This window comes from Sinohyriopsis cumingii, chromosome 4 (genome assembly GCF_028554795.1).
Source record: "Sinohyriopsis cumingii isolate HCF-2022 chromosome 4, ASM2855479v2, whole genome shotgun sequence".
NCBI classification, from domain to species: domain Eukaryota; kingdom Metazoa; phylum Mollusca; class Bivalvia; order Unionida; family Unionidae; genus Sinohyriopsis; species Sinohyriopsis cumingii.
Window position 1 is genome coordinate 63,055,731 of NC_142964.1, and position 20,540 is coordinate 63,076,270.

At 36.1% G+C, this 20,540-nt stretch overlaps 2 protein-coding genes across 2 annotated transcripts in view; both read right to left on the bottom strand.

Moving 5' to 3' along the window:
• Nucleotides 1-3,024: 3,024 nt before the first annotated feature.
• Nucleotides 3,025-5,032, bottom strand: LOC149801319 (neuronal acetylcholine receptor subunit alpha-7-like). Its single transcript, XM_089954300.1, has one exon. It carries the CDS (start codon nucleotides 4,952-4,954, stop codon nucleotides 3,869-3,871), a length of 1,086 nt encoding a protein of 361 aa, XP_089810426.1. The 5' UTR covers nucleotides 4,955-5,032; the 3' UTR covers nucleotides 3,025-3,868.
• A 5,657-nt stretch (nucleotides 5,033-10,689) lies between these two features.
• The window catches only part of LOC149801320 (sodium/glucose cotransporter 4-like), a 42,517-nt gene continuing 32,666 nt past the window's right edge, over nucleotides 10,690-20,540 (bottom strand). The window contains exons 14-16 of the mRNA XM_089954302.1: nucleotides 19,443-19,658; nucleotides 11,682-11,799; nucleotides 10,690-11,218 (exon numbers count right to left, since the gene is read on the bottom strand). Coding sequence (XP_089810428.1) covers nucleotides 11,013-11,218; nucleotides 11,682-11,799; nucleotides 19,443-19,658 — 540 coding nt within the window. The 3' untranslated portion in view covers nucleotides 10,690-11,012. The remainder of the gene's footprint in view (nucleotides 11,219-11,681; nucleotides 11,800-19,442; nucleotides 19,659-20,540) is intronic.

Genomic DNA, 20,540 nt, shown 5'->3' on the forward strand with positions numbered 1-20,540 from the left:
CTATAGTCAAGACGTTTTAATCTTGAATATAAATATATTTACTAAAAGATCATGAAATAGATCTAGATGTTTTCAGTATTGATCTGATCGTATGTTGCGAAATAAATATACATTTCATGAGCGTCGACATTGTTGTTGATTTATAAACGAGTAAAAACCTTAATCTGTGGAATTTATTATTGTGTGTTTTCTGACAAACCATTCAAAACAACGATTAACTGTATATGTGTTGTCCATTCAAGTGTTACTCTTTTCTATGTGTTTCTGTGTAGGGTCTGAGAAATATAATTTAACTTTACTAAATCGCTCACTTAGTTAACAATTTTGAGACTGAAGCACGTTGGCAATTACTTCTATGGGAATATAATGATTATTCATGGCTCGATAGATAAACATATTCACATTTGTTTTCCCGTATTCTTTCTTGCATAAAATATATGACACCTTTGTCTTTTCGGGAAATGCGATTTTGTACAAAATATTTGACCCTATATTTTTACAGATTTTAACTTTTTACCTTTATATTTTATTTCACATACAAATTACAGGACATTAACATAATTACGTAGTAACTTTAATCCTGTTGTAAAATTAATTTTTTTAAACATTTTAATAACTTTACTTTGAACCGGCAGCATATATCTAATATTGTGCTCAGGTAACTTCAAACTTGAATCCATATATATATATATATATATATATATATATATATATATATATATATATATATATATATATATATATATATATATATATATATATATATATATATATACTCTTGTATGAGATGAGAATACAATCTAAACTAATTCTCTGAGAACTGATGATGAAACGGTGTCAATGAATACAGTCAAAATGTTCTTTTAACTTGTTACATAATTGTTACATAATAATAAAAGCAAATTCCACTTCAGGATCAAATGCAAATGCATTGAGCGTAACATTTGCAGGTTATTATGTCTCATGCCAAACAACATTTTCCAGCACCCATGTTGGTCTAGATTTCTCCATGGCCTACTACAGCACGGGTAATAATAACTTGAACATCCCGAAGTACGGAAAAACGACACAATTGATGACGATATCGGATAATTTGAAAATCAAAAGGTATCCCAAACATTTTCCGTTCACGGTTTACTGTAAATCTTTTGCTCCTGTATTTGTTCCCTTAGTAGAAACCAATCTTAGGTTCCTAAGCTTTTCATTTAAAATTGGCATTTTAAAAAAATAAATATGTTTTGATTGTTTAAACAGGCTGTGAACTACAAAGCTTGATAATGCATCAAAAATTATTTCAAAAATAGTAATCACTTCAAAAATGATGGTCATATATTAAGGAAGATCTCTTCTTATGTTTTTTACCTCTGAGTTTTCATATACCCTAGGATGTGGAAAGGCATGGGGCACGAAACAGTTACTATCACTGAACTGGGAAGAAAGTTGAGTATACAAATTTTCAATTTTGCCTCTGGATTCTTATTAATTGAATTTCAGTAATTACATGATAAGCCGGTTTCTGATATATGACCCTTTGGCGATTATTTTCATTAAGGGCGAAACATATTTGCCATAGAAAACCATTGTTCGCCACTTACAACTGGATTAAAAATCTATGATCTAAACGCACACAAATGACATAGCGATATATTCGAATGTCGTGTGTTCCAAAGCGGTTTTGATATATAAAAAATTTATTTAATTTCGTTCCCAGCTACTCACCAGTGTGGCATAAGAATAGCTTGCAGAATGGAAATCCCATGAATCATGTGAGCCAAATATCCTGCTCCATCAGTCTTTGATTTAATTATTTCAGTGGTTTCAATTTTCTCTTTCTTCTTCTTGTCCTGAGGTCTTCTAAATTAACGTTTCTCCTTTCCTGGCTTCCATAATTCACGGGTATGGTTCCAACCAACACAAAATTTGGTAAATTTGGTCATATATATATAAATATAAATATATGCATTACCAAAATAATATATTGTTTGACTATTAAATATTATGCTTGTCTTTTCCGGACTTTATCTGTTTTGGTGCATAATATTTTTTCTCTCTTTCTGAGTTTAGTTTTGATTCGTTACATAGTTTCCACTAACTCTTTTGACTATTTTCCATCTCCCCAATGTAACGCTCAAGTTTATTTTGAAAAGCTTAAATGCATTGAATTTGCTTTTGGTACTATAAGACTTCTGAAGTTTGCATCATCCCCTCTTCTTACTCCTCTTGCGAACTTGTAACATTACCTATGTCTTTTTTTAAGCTATTTGTTTTTCCATTCAGCTCGTTTTTAAGAGTATTTCAAGTCTAACTTTTTATAATTTTGATATTTTCATCAAAATTAGAAAGAGGTAAGTAATAGTTGATTCTAATGCGTCAAATCATACATTTGTTCACCTATTTGTATTTTTGTAGCAATTCGAAAAATATAAATATTTTAGCGGTAATCGTGTTGCTCAACTCTGAGATGCTGGTACGCAACTGTGCCATGAGCCTGTTAATCTCTTGCTCATTTCTTTGAATCATCATCTGTACATTTTTCTAATGGTTATTTGTTTAAGATGCAGATCATTTAATAAATCTCGAGCAAGTATATCCTTTTGCCTCATGTACAAAAGGTCCAGGACCTCTTAAAGATCTCTTTCCCATTTACTTCGTGTAAAGGTTATATTACAGTGTGGCAGTTTATAATGATGTCTAGCACTGGACATCATGCTGCACACATGTAGCATCATGTCCCACCCAGTCACATTATCCTGACACCAGGCCGACCAAAGGATGAGAGAGAGAGAGAGAGAGAGAGAGAGAGAGAGAGAGAGGGAGGGAGGGAGAGAGAGACAGAGAGACAGAGACAGAGAGAGAGATGCGGTGGAAAGATTGGAGAGACATACAATAAAGGCATTTATAAATTGCCCATCCTATGTTTATTTATTGCTCGATTAGTCTGCTGCCTTACCAGCCTACGAAGTGATAGAGAAAGGTTGAGGGAGGGTAGAGCGGTCTTTGGATATTTTAATATTAAATAATATGTTTTAGACCATTATTAATAGGTCCTATAAACATGAGACATACATAATTAATAGGCAACGTGTCCTTACACATCAATATACCGTACAAATCTTGACAGGCTAGTGCAACTTTGTGTCATTGGTTCTGTGAACACTGCAATAAAATCTCATTGAACATTTAAACCTAATCATAAGTAAGTCCAGGTTCTTGTATGTTACTTGGTGCAAGTTCAGTTTTCTTCGTTTTCTCCAACTCCACATTCAGTCATTTCGAAATATGCATTTTACAGAACATTCAAATTCCATGCTTATCAAAATCTTCTGGTTTGCAAAAGATTCATATGTTCTCAAACCATGAAATAATGCATGTGAATATAATAATATCTTTGAAAGCAAGAGAAAACATTAAAATCTGGTATTGTATTGTATTTCTTGTTTTGTTTTACACACTAAAATACTTGCCCAATTTCCAAGAAGTTGTCTTCTATAAATAGTATAATGTCCAGTCTTGTGTACGGTTCTCCACGATTAAATTGATAGTACTACAATTATTTGATACAAAATGTCAAGTATTTACTTTACTCTGCTGCAAAATTATGCATACTAGTATCGCTATATTCCTATTCCGCTCTGAAGTATACAACTGTAGAATACATCCCCCACAAAACGAGAAATCTCTAACGTTAACGTATTTCAAGATTATTTTACAGTTGCATCCTCGTGCTAAATTTTAAAACTCATAGAGTCTGTAACAGTAAAGCATTGTTTTACCTTAGTTGAGACCTACATGGAAATGATTTTCCCATCATCAGTATTCTTCATGGAATTCGTAAGAAAACTACTTTTTCCGTTTATTCAGTCAAGAATTATGCCTCTTGTGTGCGCAAATACAAAAAGAATCCAACCGAGACTCCAACATCAGCGGCTATGAATATCCAGAAGAGCATGGTGTTCATCGTTTTCAGTTTGAACGAAAGATTTTTTTTCTGTTCCTCCTTAGAAGAGTCCTTACTTGGGAGCTTTTGATCGAGATGACTAGTATAAGTAGTCTTATCAGCATCTTCTGCAGCTTGTTCATTGGTAGTAAAGAAATATCTTAGTTCGAGTGCCACAAAAAAGGTCGCAATCACGCTCAGAGATAGCATGCAAATTAGATATATAGTGAGACAGGAAATTTGCATGGAATTATGGGGCAAAGAGCTACTTATATTGGACAAGTACACTCCATAAGCAACATAAACCGTCACCGAAAATGATATTTTTTCACCAGAATGACACGGTACAAGAAAAACAAAACTATTTAAAAGAGACAATAACATTATTGGTACAAGAAATTCGAGCATGAAAAATTTAGCTCGTCTCTGGAGCTTTAAAGACATGATAACATTTGGTGAGAGATAGGTCTCGTCTGTTCTCAGCCAAGCTTCAAGCAATTGCCACTCCCCATTTTCATGAAAACCAGAATTGGAAATGCCCGGGAAATATGGTTTTATTTCCACTTCATCGATTCTATGTGACCAGATCAAAAAATGAAGTTCACATAGTTGTGTATCAAATGGATAATATGTGGTATCAATAGAACAAGTTGAGTCAAAAACGTCACCTGGATTCCATGTTGCTGTGCCATTGTTTGTCACGGTTACCTTCACAACATTCTCGCCCAAAACGTTAAACCTTTCGTATCCATTAGATAAAACAATATCAGGTTTCCAAATTTCATCCTGTGGGAACTCCACCGAATAAAGTTCTCCATACTTGCTTGCATTCCAGACTAGGAATTCATCGCTCCACGAAAGCTTGAAATACCCAGATATGGATAGTTTTTGAATACTTTCTTCAAGTCCGAGAACGGTTATCAAATTAAAGGCTGCAGACACAGTCAATGATCTGTTTTGATTCTGAAGCGGCCTGATACGTTTGTTGTATAATGCCATTAGGTCGGTGTGTAACATATTTGCCTGGTATCCCGTAACAGCAAAACATGGTTGAGATTGAAAGAAAAGTTGGAGAAGAATAAAAACCGATACAGTCAAAATCGTCTGCATATTGGACATACTTCTTTAGAATATATATTACTATGAAGTTTTCATACGTGTGCTTTAGTAAATACCGTTAGTTGCTGGCTACGTGCTGCCTTGTGTTATTCAGTGCCCAATCAGTCAAACTGATACACTGCTGGCAAGTGTTAGATAATCTTTCATCTGGCCAACGCAATCGCTCCGTGAATTCATTTAATGCACCTTACTCCAGCCACTTATGTCAATGCCTGTTTTACCAATACTTGTAAAATAAGCTGAACTGTATCAGCTATGGCAAACTACCTGAATTGAAGGAAATTTTCATAAACGCACGATTTGGTTTCTGTGATCTCCAGTATGAAATGCCATGAAACTAGAAATCAGCCTTACAAATGCCATGGTTGCTTAAACAATATTTTTTAACTAATCACACAACGAAGTTTATCAGATTCTCTTTGGCTATCTAAGAAAATGATGATTGCAATTGTTGGGAGATGTTAAAGATCGGACATGTGTCCATCCAATTTATGGCTGGATCTTCATTTTGAACAATAATCTTATGCAGTGAAAGGATTCAATTAAACACACATATTTCTAGCTAGGGATAGGTGCATTACCATTAAAAAGAAAACGTACTCTTGGGAATATAGGTTTCCTAGTAATTGCACTGACCTTTTAAAATGTCACAATTGCTGATGCGAAAATATGATATTAATGATGTTTACGGCAGTTCTATTAATAAGGTAAATATTATCTGAGTCATATATCCTAATCGATTCAAATCAGATTGTTGGATGTCGTTATGTGTTATAAACAATCCAAATGAGATGATACAGTCAGAATAAGGTACAGATTTTCACTAATTGTTTGAAATTTTCCTGTGAAATAAATAATGTGAAAACCATTAAAAGTAACTGATACACTTTCGTACCTCTCCACATAGTGGTACCGTAATTTAAAGATAAGTGATATTTTACCTGCAGTTTTCGAAAAGATCAGGCCACGTCCACCACTCTACTTATAATTTGTGCTAATCTTTAACCATATAAATTATATGTTCTTTACCGAATTCTTGCAGCATGTAAATTATATGCACTTTACCTAATTCCTATTACAGTAACCCAAAGCAACGTTTCTAAAGCTAAAACTGATTGGGTGGTGTTTAACTAAAGAGTGGCATGCATATATTTTCACCTCTAAATACATTTTGCTTTAAGCAATAGATCACCTCTTTTATCAAGCAAATATCTTTGTCCTTATTGTCTTTCCTTGCTTTATGATTTACCTCCCTTTAACGTGCCCTTCATTTGAGCAGTCAAAATATTTTACCTGGGCTGAATACGTATGCGCCATGTCTCCAGTATAGCTGGTGACATTCAGAGGTTGTTTGAGATCAAAGAAAGGTGTTTCTTTTAGAGGTATAAATGGCTGACTGACTATGGTAACTATATAACTTAATGTCAGGCGTGGAAATTTTGTCTCTTCAATATCAATTGGTTGTACATGACACAAAACCCACCCACAACTCCCATCATATCAATATTGACTGTTAGAAATAAGATGTTTCACACATTTTTCGATGCAGGTGGATCAATAATCTTATTGTGATGGATGAAGGACTAGAAGTTGAGATGATAGACTGAGGAAAAACTATACTGAAACGGATACAAATCAAGAGTACTAAACATTTGTATCCTTTTAAGGGAAAGAAACGAATAAGAACTAAAATGTATACTGTGAATTAATTTCTTTGAAACTAACGGATAATAACGTAGGTTTGAATAAATGACAATACTGTAAGTATATTCGGGCTCAATATTAATCTATATTTATATTCTCAACTACATGTGCAATTTTATTTCATGCACGCTGACCAATACATTGTCTCTCCTTATTGAAACACTTATATAATTCAAATATATCTGCAAATTATACAATCTGGACGTAACAAATATACCAAATAGTAAATGTATCATCCATAGCGAACCCCATTTTAAATTCAGCGTAATATTCACTCGAGTGGGCCATAAAATAATGTTAGGTTTATATTTTCCTTTTGAGAGGAACTCCAGCGAATAAATTCGCCATATGTACATGCTTTCTAAAGTAGACACACCTTCCACAGAAGCTCTAAATACTCAGATGTTAAGAGTTCTGAATACATGCCTCTAGTAAAGGAACGTTTATCACATTAAATTGAAGACACATTTAAAACTTTGTGCTAAGCTAGAAATGTTCTGATAGGTTTGCTGTTTCATGTCGTGAAATATCAAATAGATGATGTTAGAAGTACAGTTTTAAAAAGATTCAAAATCGATACAGTAAAGTATATATTTCTTTATATCATGTATCGTCTTGTACTTATGATAAGGATTTGGTTTCTAAATACTGCTAATTTTAGGCTATTTTCCCCATCGTCCTCAAGAACAAAATAATGTTTATTCTGGCTATTACAATAGCGCTGTGAAGACAGTTAATGTAATTGTATTCATCTACTCAAGTCTAAAGATGCTTTAACGATTCTTGTACGATGAGCTTAATTGCGCTAGCCAACGAGAAAACCTACATCAAAAGGCATTTTTCATTTAAGCACAATTTGGTCTACATCATCTTTTGAATAAAATGCTCCAAAATCCGCAATATACATGCCGAGGAGTTGAAAAAAAAATATTCGCAAATGTATTACATTGCCAATACATATTTTTGAATTGCATTTAGTATATCAAGAAAATGTTGAACACATGTCTACTGCAATTAAAATGACATGTTCAAGGTTCTGTACATTTATTCATCGACTGTGGAAGCATCACCAGGAGCGCCATTTCAAAGTTTAATCCTTACTCTCATCGATCAGCAAATGGAAGGATTCCATTGAAAACGTATTTCACTTTTAAGTAGGATTGGATGCATCAACATATACGAAAATAAATGGACTCTCGTTAATATAAAGTTCTGTGTAATTGACAAATCCTTTTAAAAAGTCATAAATCATGGTCAGAAAATGTTACATCAATGGTGTTTGATAAAAAAAAATTGTTTCAGACATACGTCTTAATTAAAATCCGTCGGTGAATATATTTATCGATCCTAGCCAGTCTGAAAGAGATCAGAGAGATAAAATCTACGTATAATGTTTGATCAATAATTTGTTTCAGTAATTATTAATGTGAAATCCATCAAACCTAATCGACGAGTCATGCCGTATACGTTCCGACAAAAGGAAACAGTGCCTTAAAATAAGTGTTCTCATACATAAAATATACTAATGACTTAGCCACCTCGATTACACTACATGCTTAGTATCAAAATATTGAGTTCTCACCATTCTTAATGACGGTCACTTATCACATCTAGCAAACTGTTGAATCTAGTTTTTGGGTGTCGGGTTTCTTGTGTCATTATTTGCCTCCACATATCATCCACCTTTCCTTTAATCAACCAGAAGCACTTAGCTTGATCAGACAGTTAAAGTCTATGACTCAACGATAGACAAGTACAGATCTTGGTTAGACTCTTAGACTTTGTCTGAAATCAGCTGCCATCGAGGAATGTTTTCCTCCCAGTCAGAATATAAATGGCTGGTTAGATTAGCAAACGTGTGTCAGTGATTAAAAGGAAAAGCTTGGTACCTACCATCGAGTATTATATTCCTCCCAACTGGAATATAAATGGTTGGTTAAGCTTAGTAACCTTGTAAGACGGTGATTAAAAGGTAAAGCTATGCACCTGATTCATCATCTCTCAATATGAATTACTTGAACATTGAGGCAAAATATGTGCACAACCCCCTGCACAACGAGGTTTATATAAAGGTACATGCGTTGATTTTCATATCTTGTTGGATGCAGGTGGATAACTAAACTTTTTATGACGTAAAAAGGGAAATCAGACATTGAGGAGAAAATATTTTCCAAGAAATTAAACAGAGAATGCTAACTGTAAAATATTTTAAAAGATGCAAAGTTAAAAGTTATAATGAACAAAAAATATTTATGCATATCAATATAAACTAGACGAATAAATTGTGAGTATGAAAGATAATGGATAAAAATGAAATTCAGTTTGTGATAATATGGAAAGTAAATTTATTCTCACAATTATTCTAAGGTTGGATTCCCAAATACAGGTACAATTATGTCACGACAACCCAGTGATTTGAAAAGAACCTAGGCAATCACTTCTGAGATTTGTCGTTTACTCCAACCGTCCATTATTTTTGCAACCTGAGTAATTTAGCTAGAGTTTCACATTCTTTACGAATAGTGTTCAATTAAACTGTCTCGTAGGTTATAGATATTCATAAATATTGAATGTTTGCAAGTTAAAGGGATCAATCTTTCTTTGATAATTTCTATTCTTGATATTGCCATTGTGTTTTCTTATAACCCCACAATTAGAAATGTTAGCATGGCAATTTCGTACAATCAGCACAGCGTATAATATATCACAAATTTATCTTTATTTGAAATGGATAATGTTTGGAAGAATTGATTGTCAGCAAATTGATTAATTAATTACCAGTTTCATTTTTCCTTGACATAGCACGGTAAAAGTCGGCAGAGAGTTACACTTGTGGTGTTACTGGAAGTTGATATGAGACCAGTTATCTGCAATGCATGTTTTCAAGTTGTCAGGTATCCAGTATTTGACAATTTAAACGATTGTGAAAGCTGAACTAAAACGCTATATTAAAGAACCTATGGCACTTTGCATCAAATTGTACTTCTTTATGGTACATGGAACAGATTTAAGGTAAGAATTCTTGGATCAATTACTGCGTTTCTTGCGTCCCAAAATTATCTGTTCATTTTACACAGACCTTCAAGAATATCCAATCAAGATTAATTCAAAGCTATGGTTTATATTTAAACTCTCGTCGTGATCAAATTATGCATGTTGCTTAAAAGTTTTATTATAAATACCTTTATTATAACCATTTGACACTGCTTAGTATAGGCTTTGTAAAACCATGTTAAAGCATAGTCATGCTTTAGAATTTCTCACGTTTATATGTGATTCTTCATTCACAGTACTTGCATGAGAAAACTCTCTAATTATTTTATATTATATTATATTATATTATATTATATTATATTATATTATATTATATTATATTATATTATATTATGAGAGCTTTCGCATGCAAGTACTATTAATAATTTTAAATGAAAGATCACATGTAAACTTCAGAAATATGTTTTACCGCACCGGTGGTCTAGTGGTTAGAGCGTCGGCCTCAGATGCATGGGATCACGGGTTCGAACCTCGGCAGAGCCATAACAAAGATTTGTTTTTTCAAAAATGGTACTAACAGCTGCCTCGCCAGGCACTCAGTATCAAGGTGTTAGGTCTGGTCGGCCTGGTGTCGGGATAATGTGACTGAGTGGGACATAATGCTACATGTCTCCTCCATGATGTCCCAGTGCCAGTCATCACTATAAACTGCCACACTGCAGACATCGTAAGGACATAACTGATTTTTTTAAAATCAACTTCAAAACTCCAAATCAAACACATATGTTATATTATATTATATTATATTATATTATATTATATTATATTATATTATATTATATTATATTATACTGTATTATGTTATGTTATGTTATATTATATCATATCATATTATATTATATTATATTATATTATATTATATTATATTATATTATATTATATTATATTATATTATATCATATTATTATTCAAATAATAACTAATCATAATGTCCGCTAAATTTTACATTGTTAGTGTTGAAATTCAGATAACAAAAGTAGTCCATTCCAGTGACACATGTCATACATATCTAATAAAACACACAGAAGAAATCATACTCAGTAAAGCTCCATTAAATATTCTAGCATATTATATTTTTTTCAAACTATCTCAACGAAAGACTCTTTCCAAATCGATCTTCCCAATTTTATAAATTCTAAATGTCATACGAATGAGTCAATATAAACTATAATTATTTTGAGCTGTAGACCGCATCCAACTAGCTGTAGAATCCCCACAGGAACATTCCGATTGCGAGAAGGATTAGGGCGTTTATATTGACAAAATATTTCCATTTTCGTTCTTCTTTGATGGAAGTCAATGCACGCAGAGCTTCTTTTTTCTCCTTTTCAGAAATGATGTGTTCCTTTGGGGGTTCATATCCACATAACAGACTCACAATCCTCCTCCATCCTGACAACTCGTCTGAAAGATGGAATGTCGACAAATACGGTGATATTGTGATTTCAATGTAATAAAGGTTTTGCACGTCATTCAAGTTATGCCGCAATCTGTGCTAAAACCTATCTTATGAAGAAAAATAATGAAAGAGACTTTTCTCCTTTTAGTACAATTTTTCGGAACTATTCTAATAATAACATTAACTAATCGCATAGTTTTAATAGTAATCTAACTCGCTGACGTGACATCCAATTTATTTACGTTTACTACAGGATGATTGAACGTGTTCAGCAAGCTGATGCTGATAGTCAAACAAGGTAGCTGAAGCGTAAGGACGACTTCTTAGATTAAATTGTCAAATTAAATTTTAATAAATTAGTCGATCTTAGAAATATCTGATGTGGGCAGTTGTATAACTAAATGGCAAATTTAGTGCTGCTACGAAAACAAATAAAATCGTATAGAAAAAATCTAACAATGTTATTACCTATTACTTTTGCTTGTACAGGTTTCCTTTCCTGTGCTTTGCGATCGAATGATACTTCTTCATCGAATAACACTCTTTCAATGGTGCTGTGCCTTGTCCACCAGGTTAACCTTACAATCTGAATAATAATAATAATAATAATAATAATAATAATTATTATTATTATTATTATTATTATTATTATTATTATTATTATTAAAGTTAAAAAAATTATTTTTTACCACGCTATATGAAGACATAGATCAAAATTGTTTACCGATAGAACTATGAATTCTATAAGTAAAACATTTTTGAGACCGCATTAACTTTTTATGGTTAACCCCTTCTATACCCCATGTCTTAACCTATGCTGAAAACGTTCAATCATCCGAGGTGAATCCCCTGTAAATTCAAACAGGAATCGCAAGAAGGTTCAGATTTTTTTCAGTGTATCAGCCATTTTTTTGTTGTTGTGGTAATAAGACAAATTGATACAGGCCGACAATGCATAAGTGATTGACCATTAGAAAATTTCAGTGGAATATTATATATAATGGTCTTTGAAGTTCTTCCGTTTGACGCATACAGTAATGTGAAGGCATTTGCGTCTGTAGCTAATGCGGGAAAGAAATTGACTTAATTTGTAACGTCATGATATATCAATTCTTCAGGTAGGTCCAAAAGATGATATATGATTTTCAAATACATCTTTGAAACCTCTTGTTAAAATAATCGAGTTAGGGATCGCGTTGGAGCGAGCACGGTGTGAACTAGGCGACAAATATCATAAAAAGTGTGTAAATTCGTTGTATAATGTCGTGCAAGAAAGCTTCACGTTAACTCATTCACCGGTGTAAGTGAATTTAGCCGTTAACCATCTTGAAGACAGTGAAACGCAAAGCGAAGATAGTGAAATATTCAACGAAGATAGTGAAAACAGCGAAGATCAACGCAATGGGCAAATCAGTTCGAAAAATGACTTTGGTATATAAAATACCAATGGCATCCACACTCAACTTTCATGAGGTGTACGAAGTGATACCAAGCGCCCGAAAACGAAGCAGAGCATCCAATCGGAGAAATTTTCCGAAGATATTTCCATGTCCGATGGAAGAAAAATCATAACAAAAACATAAAAGCACACGGAGACGTCTGTTATTGTTCGATACAAACGTTCGAACAATGGCCGTGTTCGAATTGGTTTAATACTAGGTCGTGGATCATTCGAGCTCATTTGCACAGTAGACCACTCGGCCATTTGGAGCACATCCTGGTTAAGTGAAAATATTACAACAAACATTAATTTTTGAAATAAGCAATTACATGATTTATTTATTATACAGGCTCAAGCAATTCGGGCGAGACCTTGGAATAATGCTACCAAGAGATGCAGGAAGGCCGATTTTCTTGTGCTATTTGGGACTTCCTCTGGATGACTCACGATTGACTGTGAGGCAGTTATGTTCAACAGCAGACCAGTTGCAAAGAAGATAAAATCTCACTCGGGTATTTTACCTAGTGGAGTCCTTATGATCTTTAACCGCAAAGACACAGAGACCATGAAGAACGAAATCGACAAAGACTTTGTAACGATCCCCAGTTTAACGACTACGACCGAATAGGTTCAGGATGGATTCTTTTTAGATGCGTGGAAGTTCACTGTACAAGCCTTTCGTAGGTCGAGTTATATTCCAACGCCAGTGTGTATTCCACGGCGAACAATGATAAATATGGAAAACGACGACAACCAGTATTTCGAATGGGCAATTGTCAGCGCTACATCATGCGTGCAATCATACAGATTAGACAAGAACATACTAGAAGCACATGGCTGAGCTTCAGTTTGGCAGGTTTGAACGGCTCAACCCAGACATCGTCGTTAATGTGTTTGCTTGGAAACGTTGCCTTCTTCCAAACTCTGGTTATCCACCTCTTCTTGTTGTTAAGCAACAAGGACGGTCCACTGGCGCGGTACCACTATGATTGGGTTAGCATCCAAAGCTACTTGACGACCACGCGGAAGTCAGTGAGAAGCCACAGTGTAGGATTATGCAGAAACCTGTAAAGAAGATTCTGAAATACATTGCAGTGCAAATTTAAATGAAAGACTAATATGTTACTAATGCGGTCTCAGCAGTTAAGTAAATACGATGCAAGTTGCCAAACAAGATTCATAAGGGTCAAGTGTGACAGAGCTATTGAGCCGTCAATGTTATATCAAGACATATACTCGGTTCGAATGCTTATTAAATCGCTTGAAGTTACACCGAAATGGATTTGGCAATTGATATCTACGCTCGCAGATATGATAATTACAGACGATTACATAAGTGAACTTTCGAGGCGTCTCATTGCTGTATCTGCGTTGGCGCCAGGCCCCGATTTGGAACTGAAAGTTACTCCTTCAAATGATGGTCACTTAATTTTGCAGGGAATCTTAACGGCATCAAACGCAGCAAATAAGCGATATCATCAACAACATGGAAAATAGATGACATATAGGCTAGGCCATCTACGCTTCATTGCCTTGCTACAGTTTCTAAATTTCAGAATGGACAAACTCGTCAGCAACTTTGCCGTACATGTTACCTTTTAATGATCGCTTTACCATCACTCTTCGATACGATGACGCCTCCTCCAGCGGCGATGAAATGTTCAAGTTGCTCTTCCGCAAAACAATCTACTCGTACCAATACATGAGTGACTGGGACAAGTTTTCTGAAAGTCAGTTGCCACCGATTGGGCTTTTACCTTTTTCTCTGTTCTGCGTCTGTATTTCCAGCGGCTATTACGCGCACGAGAGCAACACCTTGTCTGCTTTTGGTTGCCAAAATCTGAATGATTACATGTATGTTTTTGCTGGTAATGCGAGATCACCCCTGCAACATGCAGGATCAACGCGCCTTACATATTGATCTCCAGACTTTAGCCATAGATGGTACTCTAGTCATGTCCTAGGCCCTCAGTAATTGTACTGGGTCCGGATTGATCCAATAATGCTCTTCACCAGGATGTTTATTCTACGATTTCCCCGGGTTTTTAGTCACCCCATTAACAATAATGACCGCCAAGATTTTTTAAACATTTGTTGATATTCAGCCGATGGAACTGGAAGTTCCAACAAACATAAACTCCTTTTCTCCTCAACGAGAATAAGTTCAAGCTATTTCGGTTCTGTCATTATGCGTTAGAGACCGGTTCGATTTGCGATACAAGTTTACCTGCGTCATCGCACATGATATGACGGCATACTTAAAAGCATAAAAAAAACTAATAATCAACACGTCATCAATGTGAAAGAGAAAATGCGCATTCACCATCATGGACTTATCTGTCTCGGCAAAGTCTCAACTGTTGCTGAAGATGATTATGCGAGGATTAAAGTGGGATATGTAGTCGTAACTGCACCATCCGCTGACCATCAATCACGTTCTAACGTTCTCAACAACTTCGCGCGCGCATGCCTTTGTCGGAAACTTTGTTGTTCGACATTCAGTTCTTTTCTACAGGGGATTCAGCACGAAGTGATATTTGCCCGGCAATGGCAACCAAGCGAGAATATTTTCTCTGGGACATACCAAAAACGCAAACGCCAATGCCATTGTTAGACACGTCAGTAATGGCATCATGGTGTTGTTCAAAAGCTCACGATACCTCATCGACGGCAAAATAAATCAAAGCATGTTTTGACAAGGTCGGCCTTGCCACGAGCATTCTCAGACTCGACCATTACAGCGGCAGTCATGCAATATGTGCTGCTTCAACTGTGTTTTTCAAGGATTCAGCCATGATCATATCCAGGACATCGTATGTCAACTAACACGGGATTCTTTTATCGATTCACAAACTGCTGATATGCCTGATAAACCTGGTGCTGATGGTGCCCCTATGCTAAGTTCAAATCCGAATTTCAACCTTGGATTGGTCGCAAGTAGAGAACAAGTTAGTGGAAAATCGCTGTTGTTTCCGAGTGCCATTCCTCTCAGTCATATAACCAGGTTTTGTGGAGATGTTTGCAAGGCTATTTTCGGAGTCAAACACACAGTGGTATTAACCCGAAAGGGCGACGACAGCGGTGCAATTTAGCGTGATTCTGGTGCTACCAATAGTCTAGTTGTGTTGTACAAATTGACATTATGAATCCCCGTGATAACCCTACCACTGGCCACAGAACCGACTTTGTTGACTTTTATTGAGTTCATAGGTGTGTGAATGTGGTCGCTCCTTTCGCCCATCATAGACTAGATATAAGGCGCCCTTCAGGAACAGAGTACACGCCAAATAAGAGCCAAACAAAGCATCAGTGCACCAAGACAAGTGTTGTTTTGAGTTGCAAAGTTTAAATCAATTAAACGACAGACAAGCCCGTAGCGTAATTATATTTGACTAATTAGGAGAGTTGGAAGTTTCTTGCGATTAAGCGGTCATCAAGGATCATCTAAAACATATTTTGTCTCATTGGGAAGCCAGTCAAGTCGCATGTGCATATCACATTCTATGGTCATACATGGGCCGGTGTCAAAAATTCAACACATCACCCAGCACGTCCTTTCCACATTGCATCCGATTTATTACTTTTCGTTTGTACACCTGCATCTTTTCATATAGTCAATGACAATCATTACCGCGCCTGTGGAAACCTCATGTTGTCTTCTCAAACACGTAGCCTTTTTAAAACTTGTAGCGGGTAATTAAACCTGTAACATTTCTAATAAAATATGCACTTCTTACTTTGAGTCAAGCAACTGGAAAATATCTCAGCCGCGATGATAAAGCAATCCAAGGTTTATGTTAAACTTCTCCCCGGACAAGTTATACGTAGACGCCCCATTAATGTTGACACCGACGAAGGTGCAACAATACGAAGCAGCCAAACATCAATAGAGTGGAATCACTATTAAATTATCAGCCGTTAGAGTCACCGAGATGAAATACGACATAAGAATATTCCCATTCCTCTCTGCCATACCAACTCTTTTGGCAGCCACTGTTCACGCAGTTGCAAATACAGTTGCGTTAGGGGACGTCGGGACCGCGTAGGACGGCTTTGATAATGGCGATTGGTAGAACAATTTCTACGATATTTGTTGCGGGCGGAGAGCGTCTACAGAAAAATAACAGGTCTTCAATTACGTGGACGGAGGCTCTCAATCGGAATAGGTCTTCGGCTGTTGTGTCCACGTTGGCCAGTTTTGAATTCCTCGCAATGACAAATCAGTTGAACATTTCCGAGGGCCTTCATGATGAATGAACGCGGAGCCAAAGGCTCTCAGGCCGTGTTTCCTCTCACGTGGGAACCAGAAATCGTTAATTTAGGTTCGTCAAGACGATCTGAAACTCATTGGGCAACACCGCGACATCTTTGGTATATTGACCTGTAGGGATTCGCACCGCCAAGTGAAGCCTTTCATTATCTACAAAGACTTTTCACTTCGAGAAACGAACCTCCGCCAACACGCTGAAGTACTGAATGCATTTGCTGAAAGCCCGCAACCGAGCGCTTGTTGATTCTCCGTTTAAAAGCTACTCTGGAAAGTATGTACTAAATGCAAATTTTAAATTTAAAGACACACAAAACACAGTGATTGGACTGGGAGGCACTGATGTGGATTCAACTAGCCTTGCCAACAAAACCGATTTGATCGAGTTGAGCAACTGACTTTTGTTGGCGCCGACCCAAACCTGATTATGATTATCAGGATCGAACAATAAACTGGCAACTTCCAACGATGTTGTTCTAAAGCCGCTATGAACCTAGCCGAGCTAACCCCGAATCAGAGACTCTGGCGTGTCGGTGGACGATATTATCACCCGGAATCAGCGACTTTGGCGTGTATGTGGACTGTATTATCACCCGGAATGAGAGACTCTGGCATGTCGTTGGACTGTATTCAACATAACGTCGACGATGCTGGCATTGTGACGAAACAACATAAGGATGTGAACGCTGCTCAAGTGGTATCAACCCTGACAATCCTGCAAAACTGAACAGGACGAGTTCGATTATCTGAAAGAGCGTGTCATCATCTATGACTATTCTATGCCACTTGTTGATGACTATCGGCGTCAGAACGTCGTTAACATGTCCTCATAAGGACCGAATTGTGATCTTGCCAACGGCCAGATAGAAAACAGCATGATGTACCAATAACAAGTCCAGGACAATTTACAATCATCGCATTTGCGCATGAAACTCCTGATCACTGAAAGTGGACATGTACAAGGCGAAAGATTGTTTCGGAAACAAGGAGGTCATGCTCAAAGACTAGACTAACGCCACAATATTCTCCGTCAATTATATGGAATTAACAATACTTTAGCAGGCGGAATAAAACAGACTAGTGTTCAACAAAGACTCGTTTGTCCGCGTAACAGTTCTTGGACGAAAAGGAGAAAAATCTTTGGTTGTACAAAACAAGAGCTTAATCATTGCAGTTCTAGGTGAAATTGGAAACGTGCAAATAATCCCCGGTGACATAATATTCCCCTGGAAATTATTTTATTAGATTGCATAATAATTGTAACAGTGACGAAATATAATTGGTCATAAGTACCTTTTTTATTTGCGTTCGGCCTCGATACGTCTGAACTAGGCCTGCCTGTCGACCAGTTATACATGGCGCTGACGTTTGTAATAGAACTGTAATACATCCTAACAGATACCGACGAGAAAAAAATAATTAAATCGAAAAAACAGCTGCGAGATGAAATCACCAAAAAGACCACTGAACTCAAAATACTAACGTGTGTGTGATGTCGCGGATGCTATTTGTGCATTCTCCGCGGCAACAAGCTTTAGGCCCAAGTGTGGCTGTAATAGTAACCACGGCAACTATCATAGAAACGACTATCGGATTTGCTGTAGGAGTTACTTCGATAGCCACTGGTGTGAGTCGTGGCACTGGAAAAACAATTAAGTTACTTTCACATAAACAAATACGTATATATTTGAAACTTCTTGCGGCGATACAAAGCAGTCTTTGCACAATAACCAAACTGTACTCGGTGGCCATGGAAGATAAAACGATTACCTTCAGTTTTCGCGGGCACGTTCGAAGATGGTATCAAATTAAGCATGATCTCACCGCTAGGATGCATGCTCTTGGATCATTGTTTTAGTACTCACCTGGATTCATTCTATATGCATGGACATTCGCCGCGTTGGTAAATTCATTGGGTATTGAAAGGGACAACCATGAAAAGTTATCGCAGTCTTAAAGTTGAATTCTCCATCCACTTACGGGAATTCATTACACGTTTTCTTACCGTAAAAGGTGAAAATATAGAATGTAGTTTAAAGCATCTGAATCCATCTACGCTAGAAAGAGAACGAATGGACATGCAGACAGTCATTTCTTGTTTTTATTGGTTTTAATTACATTTTAACACGTCATGGCTATATCATGCCGAGAAAAAGAGATTCATATATGAGAGCTACCCCGGGCCATCTATCGAACCCGTTACCCTTGAATTACTAATTCTCCGTTCTACCAGATGAACTAACACGGTTGCCCCAGTATTCAGTCTAAAAAAAGAGCATTTGCAAACGCTTGTGATATGTATGTTGTCATGGCTAAGTGCTTTTAGTTTTTGATGAAAAATATGTTTTTGACCGAACTACTAATGGATAGAAATGCTAATTTTATGTAAGTTCTTTGCATGTATATTTCAACAATATTTGGTATGTTTTACCCATTTGATTGGGATTTCTGTAAAAGAATAAATAATTATTAGAGTTTCACGCTTAATACAGCTCCAATTTACCATTTCAACTATACATACATGTTTAGAATCGATTGGATTAGTACACAGCGAAATGATGACGGTTGCTAGGACACTGACGAAAAACAGGATGATGGTGAAGTGTAGAAAATGCACTTTGGATATTACGGTAGGTCTGAAGTCTACTTCTCCACAGTTTGGGCTTCCGTAACCAAAGTCTAGGCCCATCCGTATCAACCCAACCAATAAGCCAATCATCATACCCCAGAAGGCGCCCTGAAGTTGGAAATAAATAAATAAAAGAAGAAAAAATACACACACACACATACACACATACACACGCACACATACATACATACATACATACATACATACATACCATCTAAAGTCAATAACATGTACATGTATCTTATTTAAGAATTGCATTTGAGTCTTTTTACTACCTTGCCTAAACTAGAACAGAAAAGTTGGTCCGCATGTCACATGCTCCTAAGCTAGCTCTAACATAATGGCAGCTTTGGTACAAATATGTTTAAATAATGAAAACTAAAAACTACAAGTGATGCAGGGAACAAGTATAAAATGACTCGCCAGTGCAAGAAAAGAAATTGTATGCTTTTTTCTCCAATAGCTTTACATTGTCAGAATCGTGCAGTATTTTTTCATAGTGCACGGCTTGAGATTGTACGACACGATAGGAACGACTTTGATTGTAATCAAACCATGTACACTGATGTAGCAGACAATTAGCTTTTCGTTTATTATACTTGTGAATAAACTAAACAAGCTATTTGGTTCATTTGAAGAAGATAAAGTTAACAATGTGGACGGGTTCACTGAGTCTGAAATGAAACTTTCACGCAAGCAAAAGAATAAACGTAATATTCGCAATGTCCATAGCAAATAGAGACGCAGTATCGAAAAAAAGAACATCTCATCATTTAAACAGCTATTTAGTAGAAATGTTCGTAACTTTTCGCGAATAGAATTGTTCAGAATATTACAGGTGCTCTCTAGGGTTTATAACAATATCAGCATAATGAGGCCAATGACTATCACGTGTCTATCATATACGTATCATTTTACAAGTCAGTCAAAATACTGAATTCAGTAAAAAAAAAAAAGAAATATACGGAACTAAAGGTTTTGGTAGGAAAC

Excerpts from the sequence above, each read along its gene's own strand:
- LOC149801319 (XM_089954300.1), bottom strand. The coding sequence starts at position 4,954 with ATGTTACACACCGACCTAATGGCATTATACAACAAACGTATCAGGCCG.